Here is an 18,679-nt window from a genome sequence, read left to right on the forward strand (position 1 = left end):
TGACTCACCCGCTTTCGTGAGATAGAACAGGAGGATCAGTTATTTCTCATTATGTTTAAACTAGCTTTCCGCCCGCGGCTTCGCCCGCGTGGAATTTTGTCTGTCACAGAAAAACTTTATCGCGCGCGTCCCTGTTTCAAAAACCGGGATAAAAACTATCCTATGTTCTTTCCCGGGACTCAAACTATCTCTATGCCAAATTTCATCAAAATCGGTTGCGAGGTTTAAGCGGGAAAGCGTAACAGACAGACAGACAGACAGACAGACAGACAGACAGACAGACAGACAGACAGACAGAGTTACTTTCGCATTTATAATATTAGTTGGGATTGTAAAGTTTTGTGAACAGTTTTTATCAGTAGTATGATGCGTATGACAGTATCCTGGGAATAACAACTAACTTTCAGTCATTCAATAGCACAAAAATCTCTGTTTCTTAAAAAGTAAAAAGCTGAAAACAACACTTTTAATGGTAATTGAAATCTTACTGACTAATCTTAACTAAAAACGTAGGTACAAGTATCACTATCGACCCGCTTTATAATAAGCGGAAGTAACTTACTAACTTAGTTACACATGGTCAAAACAAAATAAGTATAAAAAGTAAAGTACGTGTTATATCAAATACTCAACATTTTGCGACAAGAAAAGTATTTTGGTCACAACAAAATCACATGTTACAGTCGCCAAATCAGACAAAACTTGAACAATTCCTCGATTGATTTTGATCCTTATCTTACAGAAGATAAAGTCCAATGAGGATGAAGTTATCAATTGCAGATTGGTAACCGATAGGGATCGGTTACAAAGGTTAGGTACAGTGGGTAGGGTTCCCAACCCTCCCGGATTGCCCGGGAGACTCCGGAAATAATGGTTAACCTCCCGACCTCCCGGAGAGCAATATTTTCTCCGGTATTTCTAAAAATTAAATGCATCCATTGCTGCTCGTACTTGTTTATAAATTTTATCTTTAAAAGAACCAATCACATGGACCAGCATTACTAAACTCCAGGAATTATTAAATATTGACATAGATAGTGACAAATTGTACGATGAGGTTGGACTTTTGTGTGAGGTGCAACCACATCTTATTGAAGAAAGTCGAGTGGGTTTACGCTGGGTTGACTTCTTTACGAAATCGAAAAACAGAAATCCCTGTCCTGGATAAAAAAAAATGGTCACGTTTGTTCTTTCCATTCAGCGTGATGGAGCAACTATGGAGCAAGCCCCCCCCCCCCCCACAATTCTCCCGGGTTGGTCCTTTCAAGAGTTGGCAACCCTAACAGTGGGTCACAATTCCAGCTACTCATTCCGGTCATGTCGTCTCATTCTATCGCAAAGAATAATTGTATTGATGAGATCGAAAGAAAAAACGGAAATGTCAGCTGGAACTGCAGTAATACGGTTCGTTTTATGTAATTTATCTACCAACGAAGATAATTAACTGTTGCTGGCCACCGGCGGCAAAATGGAATATTAATATCACATATCATCTAGAAATATGTACTAAAAATACATTGCCACAAGCCATAGCTTATGACATAACGGTACATAATGTATGTAGTTACTTTTTCTTCTTTTTAATCGACTCTTCTTTCGGCTTCGGCAAAGCTTCAGACAGGCGACACTTCTCGAAGCGAGTCTTAGCGATTTCTATGAGAAGTTTGGAGTCCCGTTCGATCTGTTGGGTGTCCATTCCGAAGAAGCAGTCGAATTCTTTACAAAGGTCCATGTAGGTGCGCCATTTTCTGTCTCTGGTTAGGCAAGTTGGATTGCCTATGATTATGATTTTGGCTTTGGCTCTAGTTATGGCTACGTTGAATCTCTGAAAATAAATTAAATATGCATTAGATACAATCATGAAATATTTTAGCAGTATCCTTTAGATTAATCTTTTACAGACTGAACATGATCTCGAAAGATTTTTCAAACAATCAGTATGTTTGACATCAAGCAAGATTTTATTGGGTACAAAGTAACAAACATCACCAGAACATCAGATATTTCGCGATCGCTTCACCCAGCGTAGTTAGTAAGTAGAAAAAAGGCTTATTGAAGCGATTTCGAAATTCAAACTGTCGCGAAAGTTATTTTGTCGCACTTACCTTGTCGTCGACCAAGAATCCAAGCCCGTATTTTGCGTCGTAGTCCAACAGCCTACAGTTGGCTCGGACGGTGGAAACAAGTATCACACGTTTTTCTTTGCCTTGGAACGACTCTACAGTGCCCACTTCGATTTTTTCGTAATTCTCTTCTTTTAGCCAGGCCTTCATTTTGTATACCTGCGAAATGGTCAACAAGATTAAACATAGGAACGTTAAATTAAAGGTTCGTAGCGAATTTCTAGATTAACCTCTAATTTTGTAAGAAGTCAATAAAAAAGTATTTAGTATGATTTAGTATCATGTCTAATTTGAGGTAGTATTGGAACAAACCTGACGTATGTAAGGCGCAATCACACCGATATCCTCCGGCAAAACACCGTGAGTCAGGATCAACGCTTTGATGTATCTTTTCAACATATCCAGTTCCCTCTCGTTGAAATAGCTGGAAATATAGATAAATATATAAAGAAGATAAATCAGCAGTGTCGTGATGTTGAATAGAAGAAAAGTACACCCTCATTAGTCTTCGATTAACCCGTCAATCCCCAAGCGATCGCATATGAACGCGTAACAATTGACTATCTAGTGTTTCGATTCCCCGGGCTTGAAGGGATAATAACAATTGAATATTCTTAATAATAAAGAGTATAGACGTTAGAGATCTCATGACGTCATTGGTCATGTTAGAACGACACGCAGTCCCATACAAGTTACTATGGGCGGGTGACATTTGACGTCACGCTCAGCTATTTCCATACTAAATTTAAACACATGTAGCTTTTTTGTTTCCAGTCCGATTTCAATACTAGTTTTTCTATTCAGAAATTGTATGATTTAAGTAAAGTGTTTATTTATACATAATTTATTAACTTTTAAAATCGATGCATATTCCCTATTGACTCACTGGCTGGTGGTTAGTGTAAGAAATAAAGACTAATTTATTATTACTGACGGGAATGCTACCATGTATCTTAATTTTGAGTTTCCGATATTTCGGCACTGTTGTAAGCCATGCCATGGTCACGGAGTAACTGAGGAAACTTGCGGGTAAGATTTTATGGGCAGACATATCGGTAATGTAGCAATCCCGTCAGTAATAATAATTATGACCATGAAAGTTTAAAACAATAAATAAAGACTACTTTACCTTGGCGCGTTGCCCATGCGCTGCTCCCTAGAGTGTACGGCGTGGAACACGACCGCGCGGTTCCCGCCCGGCAGCCCCAGGATGCTCACTTGACTTAGCGGGTCTGGTTTCGCTAGAGCCTGGAACATGACAATCCTTTAGTAGTATGTGACTTTAAGGACCCTCGACCACGGCGACTTTTTGTAACGATGCTGTCGCACGTTTCGTAAACGAACGATAGCAACGCTACTAACGCGCGTTAGTTACATTTGGATCGCGATACAGAAGTGCGCTTTATGGATGCAAACGCGCGGCCGTGTCGGATGAAATCGGTGAGAGAACGGAGGGAGGTTTACTTAATCACGTTTGAATCGCGACAGTATCGCGTTTGCATTACGACTGAATCGTGATCGTATTTCTGTGGGCGAGGGCACACAGCTAACGACCGAATTGCGACTGTATCGGTGCGAACCCGCGACAGAATCACTACTGTATCGCTACAAAAAGTCGCCGTTGGCGATGGGCCTAACAGTGCCGGCTATTATCGCCTTTAAAGAAAAATGGTTCTGAGAGGCTTACTCAGATTGGCCGGCGTTTTACAACTGAAGTTAGCCTATCTCTAACATAGCATGTAAGCTCTGTATTGTTGGATCTTTCTCATTTCACGTTTGCTACTGTATACATTAGCAGACTGCAGTTTCAGCTCAGAACTTCCGAAGTTCAATCAACTGTGAGCACATTATTAGGTACTTAAACCAAAATCGCAAGTGACGAAGACGAAAAAAATTTTTTCTTAGCAATTTTAACAAACTTACTTGCAAATTATCTTCATAGAACAATGTGTTTGGTATCTGCAGGATGTCAGGGTCGGAGCGGAAGTTCTTGACGAGCATGGTGATGTAGTCAGAATCGTCGGTGTAGAGGTTTTCGTAGGTGGTTCGCAGACGCTCCAGGAGAGATTGACCTGAATAAATAATAGTATTTTTTATTCAAAAAACATGACATGTACTCCGACTATCCAGAGCCACAACTGCACTGGGATCGGAGATATGCGCGGATTAGTAAGTAGCTAAAAGGTCAGATGAAGGCCATGATAGTCAATAAGATAAGTCATTCTTAACATGGGATTCCTATTTTATTTTGATTAATTTTGCTTTTCCCTATGACGAACTTGGCCTTCACTAGTTTGGTTTTTATTGGCGGTCAAGTTGTAGATTCTGGCTACACGTGAATTGGAGCGGCAACGAGAGATGGGAATATTCCCGTTGTGTCCAGTGAGTTTTGAAGAAGCCTGGCTCCGCGTGCCCGCCCGGACGGAACAGGGGGCTCAGTGTGAGTTTATATCAAACGTATTCGATATAGAGTGCGTCAAAAGTCTATGAGGATTTTAGTTTTTGAAAGTCGCTAGGGACGCTGCACAATCGGTCATACATTTAAAGTCATTTTTTACGCAGTGGATATCGAATACGATTGATATAAACTCACAATAGCGGTGAGAATATTCCCGTTGTGTCTAAAGCCCGGTCTGTGAGCACGTAGAATGTTGTCCACTGACCCCAAGCTACCCATCCTTATCGCTCGCGCGTATTGCTGTCGCGACTGTGCGACGGGCGCCCGCAGTGAGTGTGCGAGCGCGACAGCAACATAATTACGCGCGCGCGATAAGGATGGGTAGCTTGGGGTCATTGGACAAAATTCTACGTGCTCGCAGACCAGACTATAGTGGGTTCTGAAGCAGCCCGGCCGTGGGGTCATCACGCTCACGTGACGAGAGTGGCCGGCGCCGGTACTCACCCAGGCCGCGCTTGCTGGCCTCGTGCGAGATGCAGACGGGCCCGAGCTGGCGCGGGTCCAGTGTTGCCAACTTAGCTAGATTTAGCAAGTTTTTGATGTCAGGCAGCTACAATTTTTTTTAACTTGTAGCTAAACTTTTTAGCTACTTTTTCTAGCAACCATTATGATATATTTTTACAAAGTTAAGGTAGCGGCATCCCCGACAAACAAAATTAGTATTAGCAATATACGATACGACTCACTTAATCGGTGCGGAATAACTTTGGGGATTCCCTCGTTTGACTGGTTTTGGCCTAATATTGTCTTCTTTTATTTGTTAACTAGCTGACCCGGCGAACTTTGTTCCGCCTTAATGGCAATAAATAAGCAGACTTTTTTTTTAATTTCGAACGGGATAAAAAGTATCCTATGTCCTTCTCCTGGCTCTAAACTACCTCCCTGACAATTTTCAGCTAAATCGGTTCAGCCGTTCTTAAGTTATAAGCGAAGTAACTAACACGACTTTCTTTTATATATATAGATTAAGTAGTCACAGTATTAAAGTTAAGTTGATTACAGTTTATAGCTGAATTATTAACTGCAATGTTTTATTTCTTTAGTATTTTATTTACTTCGCAATTCAGTTACTTCTAGCTACTTTTTAGGGAGAAAAAAATACTCAATCTAGCAACTTTCTGTTAAATTCCTAGCTACGAGCCTTTGGAGCTGTTGGCAACACTGGTCATCACGCTCACGTGACGAGCGTGGCCGGCGCCGGTACTCACCCAGGCCGCGCTTGCTGGCCTCGTGCGAGATGCAGACGGGCCCGAGCTGGCGCGGGTCGCCGGCGAGCACGAGCTGGCCGGCGGGCGCCAGCAGCCCGGCCGTGGGGATGAGCGTGGCCGGCTCCGACGCCTGCGCCGCCTCGTCGATGAATAAGTGCGACATCTGCAGCTTGTGCAAGCTTTGGCTTCTGCTCCTGGAGGGGACGGATAGAGATAACGCTTTATTTTTATGCTAAAATACTGCATAGAGATGTACAGGACGAGTAAAGGATACGGCGGAATCATAGATTGATGCCCGTTTTCACCATCAATCCCTTATTTTTAAATGACCCCTATGATAACAAAATGCCTGATTTAGCTTAAGAGCGTTTACGTCTAGCGTGGCATGTCAAGTTTAGGTAATTTCGATGCTAGTTTTATTCACACTAAAATAATTATGTCTGTGTGCGTGTTCTCACGCTCTATAGTCAAACCAAAATACTTTGATCCACCATCGTAAAAGTGTGCCAGGCTGTCAAGTGACAGCTCAAGGAAACTATAAAATCTTCAAATCTTCCAACAAATTCTTTATCAAATAGTAAATTATCGAAGGTTTTTTACTATTTTGAGAATATTTTATACAGCCTATGTTCAGCAGAAAAAAAATTGAATTTTAATGGTGAGAGATTTTTTCAAATCGGTTCTATTCAAAATAAACTTTTCCTGTTTACTATTCTTTTTTTATCCGGAAAATGCATAACATTTCATACCCACCAGCTGCGGGGGCAGCTAGTGGGTTATGTGGGGTTCTTCCTACCAGAAGGTGGGTAGCCCCTACACCCACTAAAAACCTGACTGTTTCTTCCATGATCCATATGAGTGATATGAGGGAGCTCGGGACATCGCCATTGGCTGTTGCCTGTAGCATTCGTCCTTAGCCGCCACCAGACACCTCCATGTCTAGTGACCGAGGCCTGTTAGGAAGGGACAGTTGGAGACCATAAGCTGTCCTCTTGCGCCCAGGGTGTCGGCGGCGGATAACCGGAGTGTCGGCTGAGGCCTCTCGCTCCCCCTTTCCACTGCTTCTTTCTGTGAAAGAACACTTTCACAGAAAGTAAGCACACTATACCATAAGATTATTTGTCTCATCATATATTTTATACTAATGTAGATATTGTTTCCGAAAGCGAGCGGGTTCATTCCGTACCTGTACGCTTCATGCGTTCTCTAGCAAAAGCTGAAAATCAGTGTTCTGCCCTTTTGAGGGTAGTGTNGTGGGAATAGTCCCGTGCTAAATAAATAAAGCCTTGGGTGATCATTGCATATTGCGTATTTACCTAAAAAGCAAGTTCTATTTAAGCCCTGTAAACATACAAAGCTTTCTTTTTAGGTATTTTTCCGACGCTAATAAAGGTGACGTAAGGTTATTGAATTACGTTTTGGTCTCCTCAATTGTTATTTTTCAGCAATATTTGCTTTAATGTAAATGCGAGTTATTTCCATTCATAACAATAGAATATTTGTGTATTGTCTTCGTTTTTATTGAAACCTAAAAACTGCTAAAGAATGAAAAAACTTCATTTATTTTTCCAAAGATTTTACATGCCTAACTGGCATGTATAAATGAAACTTAAAGGCACATTTTTTTACGCGCCACAATATTATTGTTAATTTATTTAACTTACAACTTTGTCTTCTTTACAAAAGAGTCCCAACTATAAAATTAGTTCTTGAAGAACTCGGTCTTTCAAATTACCGCCAATATAATAAAACCAGGTTATCTTTAAGAAAACAGCACACCCATGTAAATTATCACTGCCCTTGCTATAATATCTATAATATATCCAGAGCACTTATCAGATGGCTAGGAATTAGACCAATACTTTATTATGTTTATTTATTGCATTCCTTCAGCTTTGCCGCACACTTGGGAATTACTATACATATTACTCGCAGTCGCTTTTGCAAACTCCACTGAACCACATGAGTTTCTTTACTCTAGTGACAGAAGTTCAGAACTAAGAAACTGACAAAATGGTTTACAAAACATCACCAATACTTTGAAAATCTTGCACATAAAATAATTGTCAAAACAATCTTATCAATCTACCAAAATAAAGAATTACTTACACGTCTCATTGATCTCAAGATTATTTTACTTTGCGATCTTATGATAAGTACTTTAATACGGATCATTAAGAACCTAGACAATGGCAATTTTTGTGTGCAAAATTATCAGTTTCTATTGTCATATCCACCCAAATTACAAGCAAATCTCCGAAAATTGTGTCCGCAAATTAGTGGCACCGCTGGCAGCCACTGGTGGTCCAATATGCTCCTTAAAGGTAGCCTTTCAAAGTAAGCGTCACAGACGCAGCGTCTATAACTTTGGTCTTGTGCCAACAACGCCGCGTCACTTACTCGCTTCGAAAGGCTACCTTTAGACCAAAGCTAAAGACGCTGCGTCTGTGACGCTTAGTTCGAAAGGCTACCTTTAGCGCCTTGGTGGCTAACTTGTGGCTTAGTGTGCGGCAGCGGTTATCAGCTGTATTCTATTACTAGTGATAAGGGTGATTAGTGGGACAATAGCTATGATTAGATTTGTTTGATTCTCACGTGGCAGTGTTGGCACTAATCAATTAATTTTTTAATCAATTAATTAATTTGATTAATTTTAATCATGATTAAATTAATCCTGATTAAAATAATCATGATTAAAAAAATAATCATTAATCATGATTAATTTGTTAATCATTAATCAATAATCATTAATTTGATTAACTTGATTAACTTCTTAAATGTTCTATCGAAAACAATGCTATAACATTGAATTCTAGTATTAGATGTTTGGTTTTAGGCTACAATTCTATGACAGGTCATACCTAGATAAATATAAGGTAACCTAGAGTGCCCTCCGCCCCCTTGCCTCGCTGAAACTTCCGGTGCAGTCTTCCGACCTCCCGTAGGAGGATATCAGTCCACTTCCCCTACCGTTCCAGCACTTACTTGCAACCCCACACTCCCACCACCTGCCCCCCACCCCTAGCCTCACCTGAAACTTCTGGTACGATGTCTCCTGCACCTCCCCAACACGCAAAACCTCCTACTTTAGCAACCCCACCCTTCTTTGAATTGCCCACGCGTGGCTCTCCCCCCGAAACTTCTGGTACGAAGTCTCCTGCACCTCCCCGACACGCAAAACTTCCTAGCTTAGCAACCCCACCCTTCTATTGAATTTGTAAAATGCTTAAATCTAAAAATTTTCTCAGATAACTATTTGCCCAAGGATCTATGCTATAGGATATAAATGTTTGTTAAATCGTTTTCACAGTATTTTTATAAACAAATCAGCTTGTAAACTGACGCTAAAGTGGAAATTTACAAAACCTGTGTGGACTTATCTTGATATAATTCTTAAATGCTAAACTAATTGCAATATTTTCTCAATTAACTATTTAGACGACGAAATTGCCTAACTATTTATGCCTATAACATATTTGTAGTATTACTGGTTAATGATTGTAACGAGTTGAAAAAGTACTGTTTTTGCGCCAAACGGCGTAAACGCTCTTAACAAGTCACTTAAAAATTACGGATTGATGGTAAAAAAGGACATAAGGCTAAGAACTCAAGAAATGGGTTTCACCCGCGCCCACCGCGGTTGCGGAACAACAGCTGCTGTATTTATTCCATAAGTCACGATATCGCTGCTTAGTGACAGAAGACGGGCGATTGGTCACACAAAAATCACAGTTGACCGCCAACCGACCGCAAAGCGCGTGGGAGCAATCTGCCGAGGCTGCGGCTGTCCGCTAGTGCAACGGGAGCCCAAACAACAACGCACGCCGCGGGCGTAAACCGCCTCGTTAAATGCTACCTATAGCAGCCACTGCCGCGGAAGAAAATCGCTCCATGAGTTCTTAGCTTAATGACGCAAGTACACTATGCCAAAAATTTACCGAGACGAAGCGCTAGATCGTACACCGAAGTATGGGCGACGCACGGGTGGAGGTAAGAGACAGTAACCGAGATAGTGTTCACACTATTATGTTTCGGCCAATTTCCCTCATAGTGTAGATACTTGCGCCATAAGAATTATGTAAATGAGTACTACTAGATTGGCATATGGAGCGAAAATTAAATGAATAGGTACAAAGTTTGAAGTAATCTTGCAATTTATTACGACTACCGTACTTGCTAAATCTAATACTTACGAAGCATATTTAGCGGCGTGCGACAAGGTGGTGACGACGACGCGGTAGGTGGACATCTGCAGGTTGCTGACGGAGAAGAAGTTCTCGTAGTTTGTCCCGTTGGACACGGGCGCTAGCTCCGCCGGCATCACTGTCCTGAATTGCAACAGTTTCAACTATTTATTGATACCTTTTTAAGGCACTTGAAAACGTCCCGTCGATCTTTCGGGGCAATTATAGATTGATATAAGCCCTAGATTCTAGGTCATTGGTTCCCAAAGTGGGGGGCGCGCCCCCCAGAGGAGGCGCAAAAACCTTTAAAGGGGAGCGCGGGCCATTAAGTATAAAAAATCTGCGACCGCTGAGAGAAATTTTTGTATGGTCGCAAGGGGGCGCGTCTCAAATAAGTAAGGGAACCCCTGCCCTAGAACTTTTCATTCACAATTTTGATTCAGTTCCAAATTGAAACATATTTCGTACATAAAGTCCCCCGAAAGTAGTAACAAATAAACCCAGAATTAATTTAGACATAGTTTTAGATAGGTTTTTATGGATATGAACGATACGCGTTAAAGTTAATACAGTCGAATTGAAAACCTCCTCCGTTTTTAAGTCGGTTAAAAAGGCAGGTTAGAGTAACTTATTAGTAATCTATGGCAGGGTGAAGAGTTATGTGCTAGCAACACTTTTATTTATTATTTAATATTTTGAATCAGTTACACTAAAGAAATAAAATAAAGTTGTTCAACTCACCACTCCCTGGAACGGGAATTAGCACGCAGCAAGAAGTTGTTAATATTTAGAACTTTATTGTACCGCATAAGCATTAGGGCGATATGGTCGGCGGCCATGTTAGAATCTGTGCAAACCAACACTCTGTTTCTCGAGTTTCTTACCACTAGCTGAAAATGACATGATCATTAGAAGCATAAAAGATAATGTGTTATATTTTAATTAAATCTATGCGGACGAAATAATTTAAAGTTGGATTACACCATGTTACTTTCAAAAAAAGTCTGTCAAACTCCATACAAAAACACTGGTTATGGTTTAAGTTACTGATAAGTATTAGATGGTGCACCTCAGACTTTAATATTGGTTTCGCAAAGAAAGTTGAGGCGAACACGTACACACACTGATGTAATATTTGAATACAGAACACAAACAACACAAGTCAAATATCGAATACACTAGCTGCCTCGCTCTTGTTAAATGTCTGCAAATGAGACAGAAAGCAATTATCGGTCCGACTACGCAAGGCGTAAGCGCAGACAAATACAAATCTTTGCTTGTGTTGATTGCCTCAACTCTCTTTGCACGACCTATAATAAAGAACTTTAGATAGTAAAAAAGATATATTGTCAATTTACCTGTATAATGGCCTCAACAATTGTCATAGTCTTGCCGGTGCCAGGAGGCCCGAATACAATGTACGGAGCCTTCCCAGACGTGCCCGACACTATGTGCTCGACTGCCGACCTCTGTTCAGGATTATCCCTGATCAGCTTATTGTAGAACCTAGAGAATAAGATAAAGAACTATGATTCTGGCACAAAGCATCGAAATTAAATCATCAGTCCGATTGAGCGTTTTCAATTCAAAGTCAAAACGATGAAATGTCAGTTAAATTATGTGAGTACCTAAAGCGAGCTTATGTGAATAGAAATTAAGACAGTGTAGACTAAGCACACAACTAAGGCCTAGTTCAGACACGCACTATTCGGCACAACAGCCGCGCGGTATCTGGGTTAGTTCTCATAGGCGAGGCAATGAGGCAGTAACCATACGGTTACGGTTTAATAAACTTTAATGTAAATGTACGAGAACTGCCCAAAATCGCCCGCTCATTGCGCGTATCTGAACCAGGCCTAAGTATAATTTTTTTACCCACGAAAAAAACTATGTCCGAAACTACTAACAAGCTTACCGCACAATAAAGCGTACTTACTTATAAATGGGATAAACGGCGACTTTCTTCTTAATAGGAACCGGGAAGGCTCTGCAGGTCTGCTTAGAGGTAAAGATACCGGAGATGGCTTCGTGCATTCGCTCCATGGGCGTCCGGGACATCAAGAAGCGTACGTCGAACTCGCATGTCTCACTGTAATAGTTGCTGAAACTGGAAAAATAGAAAAAAATATAATAATCCGAGGACATTTTACACTGCATCTTGATCTAACAAGCCGGTCGAGTTAAAGAATGGCTTTCCAGCGAGGTGCGCAGTTATTTGCAATAAAAAAATTGAATTTGAATTTAATCGGATTAACTATGTAAAGCTTGTACTATGCGTACCAGACAACGGATATAAGTCCAATGGTACTGGTTTACGGGACTATTCCTACCTCCCGTTCCCATAACTACAATTCCTGTGTAACCAGGATCTACAACTTGACCGCCAATAAAAACCCATCAGTGAAGACAAAGTTGGTCCCGGAGGGAAGTTTAACAATCATTGGACAAAATTCGTGGGTCGAATCACGAAAAGGCGTAACTGATTTTTATCAATTTTACAGGAGCGAAATTTAAAAAAAAAATTGAACTATGGAAAAATGCATTTCAGACCCTTTTTAACTGTCAACACTGGCTTCCTGACAAAAGAATTCAGTTACGATCTTGTGTGAAGTTATAAAATACATTTTTTTTAATAACATGGTGCGTTTAACTCAATATCGATATTTTGTTAGATACGCCTTTTCGTGATTCGACCCACGTATTAATCAGAAGAACATAGGAGTCCGAAGTTAAGTATCAACCTCCTCCAGTCCTATTGTAGAAAAAATAAATAACTGGAAAAATACTTACTTTTCGTCGAAATCTCCCAGTAAGACCCTATCGTCATCCATATCTTTGATCGTACTTTCGAACGTGTAATCACACTCTTTTGGGGTGATAAACACTCTGTCACCTGAAAATGGGTGACAATGTAATTAAAAGGTTTTTTTGTTTTGTCTTGTTTAAGTCTAATGTGCTGTCGTCTATCGACAGTAGGTAATTACGATACCTTGAATATAGTCCAAGATATCCTATGTCGATAGTTCTCAACATTATTGTCAAGTTATGAAATGAAAGCACTTACCACGCAACAAAGAAGGCCGCTTTTCCGCCAGCCCCGGCACTTGAAGGTAATAACCCTTGTGCTCTTTTTGAAGTTTCACGCTAGACATGTTGTATTTCTAAGGAGAAAAAGGTTTAATTGTTATGCTACTACCCGTTCGCGCTAAGTTTGCCGGTCCGTGGAATGTGCGTCCCCTCCTCCAACCGCGATTAAACGCAATTTGTTAGTGATTTAACGCAATTAAGTGTTTTATTTTACGCAAATACACAATTTTCTTCAATATTAATAAATAAATAATATTTTCAATATAGTTTGCTAAAGTTATAGACGCATTCCTTCGAGTGACGTCATATCGCCAGCGGCAAACTTATCGCGAACGGATAGTACATTTATACTGATATTTCTAAAGTCAATTTAAATACATTTCTTATCGATAATTCGACAACACTGTTTTGATTAGCAATGAAAACGCTGCGTTCCTAAAATTCAATGCACTTTATCAAATTATACCCCTTCCGATCTAAAAGATTGAAAGCTTCTAAAAATGATCAACTTACCCTCAAGTTAATTTTAGAAATAATCTCTTCCCACCACAAAAGATGACGAAAATAGATCATGTAATTGTCTTTTGTAATTCCTTCATCAAAAATAGCTCTGTAAATAAAAACACATTATGGTTATCTGAACTATGTACTTAAAAATATTTATCAGTTGTATTTGTTACTACCCTCGCCCTACATTGAAAGGTACAGACAAATAAATAAACAACTTGCCTTAGGCAGTTTGATTTTATCAAGTTGTTTATTTATAGTTCTAAAAACTCCTTGTTACGTAACAGTCAAAAGTTACGTAAATTTTACGGAAGCAACTCAAAGTGAGAAATAAACGTAGAACCTTAAACATATTTACCTGGTGCTAATAAGAACAAGGCGCAATTGCTCCAGCATTTCGCGAGGCACTTGAAGCCCTTCTAACGCCCTATCTTCGAGACCGCGTGGGAGTAGTATCTTCAAAAGCTTAGGTATTTTATACGTAGTCTCGTATGGCCTGGAAATAATTAATCATTTACATGTGTAAAATATACTTCACAACATAGTATAAAACAAAGTAGCTTTCCGCTGTCTGTCCCTATGTATGCTTAGATATCTTTAAAAGTACGCAACGGATTTTGATGCGGTTTTTTAATTGATAAAGAGTGATTCAAGAGGAAGGTTTATGTTAAATTTGTACCCGTGCAAAGTCGGCGCGGGTCGCTAGTTATGTATAAAATGTTTTTTTTTACTGTATTTACGTCTGCTACACAATAGATTTTAGTTACTTAGTTAGTTAGTTTTGCAGGGCAATCGAATACCGCACTTAGCCTCATGATAGGGCCATTGTGCGCGATTTGTGGTTTATCTTCCTACTCCAACCACCCCAGATCCCCCCAGAAGGCGAGCAGCCCGTCCAGGCTGCTGCAGGCTTCCTGTAGCGACGACGGTGATCGAAGAAATTGAGCCCGTTGTTCTTCCACGCTACTGCACTCCATGAGCACATGCTGCGGTGTTTCCTCCGCCTCCATGCACCCCCTGCATAGTGGGCTGTCTGTGACACCTATATTGTATAGGTGCTTGTTTAGCATACAGTGTCCGGTTATGACACTTAAGACCTTGCGGATGCTGTCCCTGTTTAGTCTGATGAGGCTGCGGGAGAACTTTTTCGATACGTCCGGAACCGCATCTTTTGTTTGCCTGCATCCTTCGCTATTTTTCCATTCTGTGTGGTGTTTTTCTTCTGTTTTGGAACGCAGCCAGTTCCTGATCTGTGCTTGTGGTATCGGCAGTATTGGTTCCGGGCCAAATACTGTTGTGTCCGAACCTCTTTTTGCCAGTTCATCCGCTGCGTCGTTGCCTAAAGAGTTACTGTGCCCTTTGATCCATTGCAGGGTAACTCCATTTACAGCTGCAATGTCTTGGAGCGCTTCATGGCATTCCAATATAAGGGCCGTTGTTATTGTGTTGCTTTTTAGCGCTTGCAGTACAGATGCACTATCCGAGATAATTCTTATGTTTAGACCTCGGATGTCTCTGGCTGTTACTGCCTGTGCTGCTTTGGTAATTCCAATGCATTCTGCTTGGAAAATTGTATTGTGTTTATCTAATGTTGTTGATATTCTTATATTAAGATCATTCGAGAAGACACCAGCTCCTGTACCCGTTTGAGTTTTGGAGCCGTCCGTGTATATCCTAACTTCATTGATTCCAGAGTAATCTCGCGTCTCCGCTGTAAGTTGGATATTATATCTTCGGTCGAAAATGTGTTCACAGGGTATCCTGTCGATGAGTGCCTCAGTGAGAGGTATTTCTTTTATGGTTTTCTGCAGGATCGCAGAGTGTCCTGTCTCCTTGTTTTGCCTCCATAGGCCGTTTCCTTTAAGTCTTAGAGCGGCTGCTTGCGCTTCCTCCTGAATGATTTTAGTTACTTTATGATAAATTACTTTACTGAAGAAAGCACCTTTAAAAAGCACACTAAAGTCTATTTTATAAAGTAAAAATAATTAAAATTTACTTACACATGACTAATCGACTTTATCAATGTTGTTTTTTTAAACTCTTCATTAGTGTAAGGGCTTTTAGACTTTTTGTAAGTCATAGGCCTCTCCTGTACCATCACGACCTGAAAGTACATAAATAAAATATAAATATAACTTAGAAAAGCAAGTGCTATGGGTACCAAACAATGAATAGTGACATCCTAATAAGTATTCAGGGGAATGTAACAGTTTTCAAGTTAAACATATGAGAACCTATTTACACTTTGGGTAAAAATTCTGGGTTTTAGTACAATCTGGTATCAATCCTCACAAAAAAAAAATATGACAGTGGTACATACCATTTCCCTTACGAAAATTAGGTTTTTACCATCCCTAGTTCTAAGGAATGTAAACATTATAGGCATTTCATATTGTCCAATATCAATAGCTTGAAAGGAGATGGAGATTTCTTCTTTAATTGATGATTCTGAAAAACATAAAATCGTTTAGTAATACTTCTAAGTTGTTGATATCTAATGATTTAATTAAATGTAGTATTGCAATAATTTGTACTCCCCAGCAGGTATACATACTACAAAATGGTCAAATTTTATCCAGTGAATTACGAATTTTGAAAACAATTGAGAAACACATTTTAGGGAAGGTAGATGTACTGTTTGAAATTCAAAAAGTTGACCAATCATACTATAAAAGTAAAATAAAAGATTATACTTTTATCTAAGATGTGAGGGTCTTCTCCAAAAACATAAGGATGGTCGTTCATTTTGAATTGCGGCTGTGGATGGCCTAGTTGAAATCCAACTACAAGAAAATCATCATTTCTCGTTTCATTGCTGATACTAAATATGAATTTCACATTTTGCTGAGGTTTTACCTGAAAAAACAAAAGAAATCAATATGCTTCAATTGCATCTAATGATGTTATGAGAGATAAGATAAATAAGTACAAAACATTGTTTTCGAGTAAGTTTTATGTTTATCATGCTCAAGATTCATTCCTATCTGCTGATAACTGGCTATTCTGTATGCAGGTTCTAACTTGTACCCAGTTTATCACTTCTCAAGCACATGAGTAATAAGTCTCAATGAAGTTAAGAATGTTTAGTAAAATAAAAATAGTGAAAGCATAAAATGTTCTCATATAAAAAAAACATACCGAATTGAGAACCTCCTCCTTTTGTTGAAGTCGGTTAAAAAGAGATATTCAAAGAACAAGTTAATGTTTTACATCTTTATTGAATAGGTATTCTGTCAGTAAATTTTTGTACATTTGAATGTATCTCAAAAAACATGTATGGTATTTTACTTACATCAATCCGGATTTTATGATGGTCAGTGTAATCAACCGTAACACTTTTGTGTTCATTGGTTTCCTCAGAAACCGCTTTACCCAGAATAACTACACCTTCTTTGTTTTTACTGAAGGACCGCCTAGAATAAAAAATATTATTTGAAATGAATATTAATATTTGTATTGGATCCTAATTTATCATTAGGCTATTTATTATGTTGTGTAAATAAATAATATGTATTAGTACTGTCAGAAGATTATAATTTAGGGCGTAAGAATTAAGATACCAATAATCTACTACCCAATATAGAAATTTTACAAAATTGAATATGTTATCCCTTTTAGAGTTCTTATTTCGTTAAGGTTTTTTGTAGAGCATATCGTTAACCCTTGCTAGGTGGTATCTAGCTTATCTTACTTTACTCCGGGAATGGCATTATTGTTGTACTACGGCCTGCATGTTATTTTTATAAACAGGCCTTTATTTTATCAAAACATAAAGCTAAGTGCTATAACTAAACATTTAAAACAGAGCAAAGAAATACTTACTTATTGTTATTGTAATTAGCCAGTATCAAGTTGCACAAATGCTTCGGCGTGTCTGTATGGAACACTTCAGCATTTTCATCATAATGTTCATCCACATTGCCACATACTTCACAAAACATTTTGATTCTGTAAAAAAATTGTACGGGCTACTATAATACACTTTTATTTTAATAAGATTACAAATAATTTAGACAGTTAGTGCATTGTATACTAAAACATGTGATTAAAAGCTGAGCTAAACAGGATGCGGTTTTTGCTTGAGTCAGCCACATTTTAGGTATCATTTTACATCAATAATGATGTTAGCCATTTTAGTAACAAAAACCAACCATCAATTAACATCATGCTCACAAATACTAATTTATTTTTAGAATTAATGATCTAAATAGCTAGCATTAAATCTAGATAATACGAGTACGAGGCACATTAACATTTACAGATAAAATTTTTTGAGTCATCAACTTTTTGAGGATTTTTAAAATGCAATAAAAACACTTGTAATTGCCCAAGTCTCTGAGGCACTCTTGCACAGTAGATTAAAACAAAGTAGATAACAAAGTAGGAAGGTATACATATTTACATAGTAATAATATTCTTACTTGTAATTAATATTCCAGTAACAAAGTGGGTTTCTTTGTCCGTCCGGCCTCGGCTGTTGATAAGGTTTTCGTTTCAACAGGTATCAACTTCAAAAGTTACTGACAAACTGCTGATTTGACAGACAAGTTAGGCAAGGCAACGACTTTTTTGAGGGTCGACGAGTGACGAGTTAAGAAAAAATATTTTACAGAACACAAAGAGATAAACTGCTTTTCACTTCAAGGTCCATTTCTAAGTGAGTTTTAAATTGAAAATCTACTAATTTATGTTCCGCAACATTTGCAAAGTAAATGGAAAAAAAATCCCAAACATAAACAATTTTTATTTGTTCTGTATTTGCTCTGTGATTTCATGGCTTAGGGACACAGTGATTACAGACAAAGGAAAAGGTGGCGCTAGCGTAGTTGTATCTTTCAATATTTCTAAGATTCTGATGATGAATTTGTTCATTTGAGCATATAAAAGTTACCTAAACTAATATTAAATAATAGATTCATCACTTTCATAAGTTTTACCATAGTTTCTACTCTAAAAATACTACGATTGAACTTATTTACTTTATTAATTCTCCAATAGCGTTAAGGATCTTGTGTTGTGTCTCAGAAAAGGAAGTAGATTAATATAGGAAATAAATAAGTAACAAAAGGTTTAAATGCATTTATTCATATTTCTTATAAATCACTCTTGGTT

The 18,679-nt window shown here is 38.9% G+C and overlaps 1 protein-coding gene across 1 annotated transcript; it reads right to left on the minus strand.

Moving 5' to 3' along the window:
• Positions 1–347: 347 nt before the first annotated feature.
• Positions 348–18,266, minus strand: LOC114352598 (putative helicase mov-10-B.1). The gene is made up of 20 exons (XM_028304250.1): positions 17,989–18,266; positions 17,390–17,515; positions 16,860–16,980; positions 16,261–16,423; positions 15,888–16,015; positions 15,568–15,671; positions 13,926–14,063; positions 13,574–13,670; positions 13,038–13,134; positions 12,764–12,866; positions 11,910–12,080; positions 11,332–11,479; positions 10,715–10,863; positions 9,983–10,117; positions 5,790–5,983; positions 4,047–4,195; positions 3,253–3,371; positions 2,436–2,547; positions 2,106–2,282; positions 348–1,825 (listed from the first exon to the last, which is right to left on the minus strand). Exons 2-20 carry the CDS (start codon positions 17,506–17,508, stop codon positions 1,565–1,567), a joined length of 2,685 nt encoding a protein of 894 aa, XP_028160051.1. The 5' UTR covers positions 17,509–17,515; positions 17,989–18,266; the 3' UTR covers positions 348–1,564.
• Between the last annotated feature and the right edge of the window lie 413 nt (positions 18,267–18,679).

This window comes from Ostrinia furnacalis, unplaced genomic scaffold (assembly GCF_004193835.3).
Source record: "Ostrinia furnacalis isolate ACB-3 unplaced genomic scaffold, ASM419383v2 OfSCF1409, whole genome shotgun sequence".
Taxonomy (NCBI): domain Eukaryota; kingdom Metazoa; phylum Arthropoda; class Insecta; order Lepidoptera; family Crambidae; genus Ostrinia; species Ostrinia furnacalis.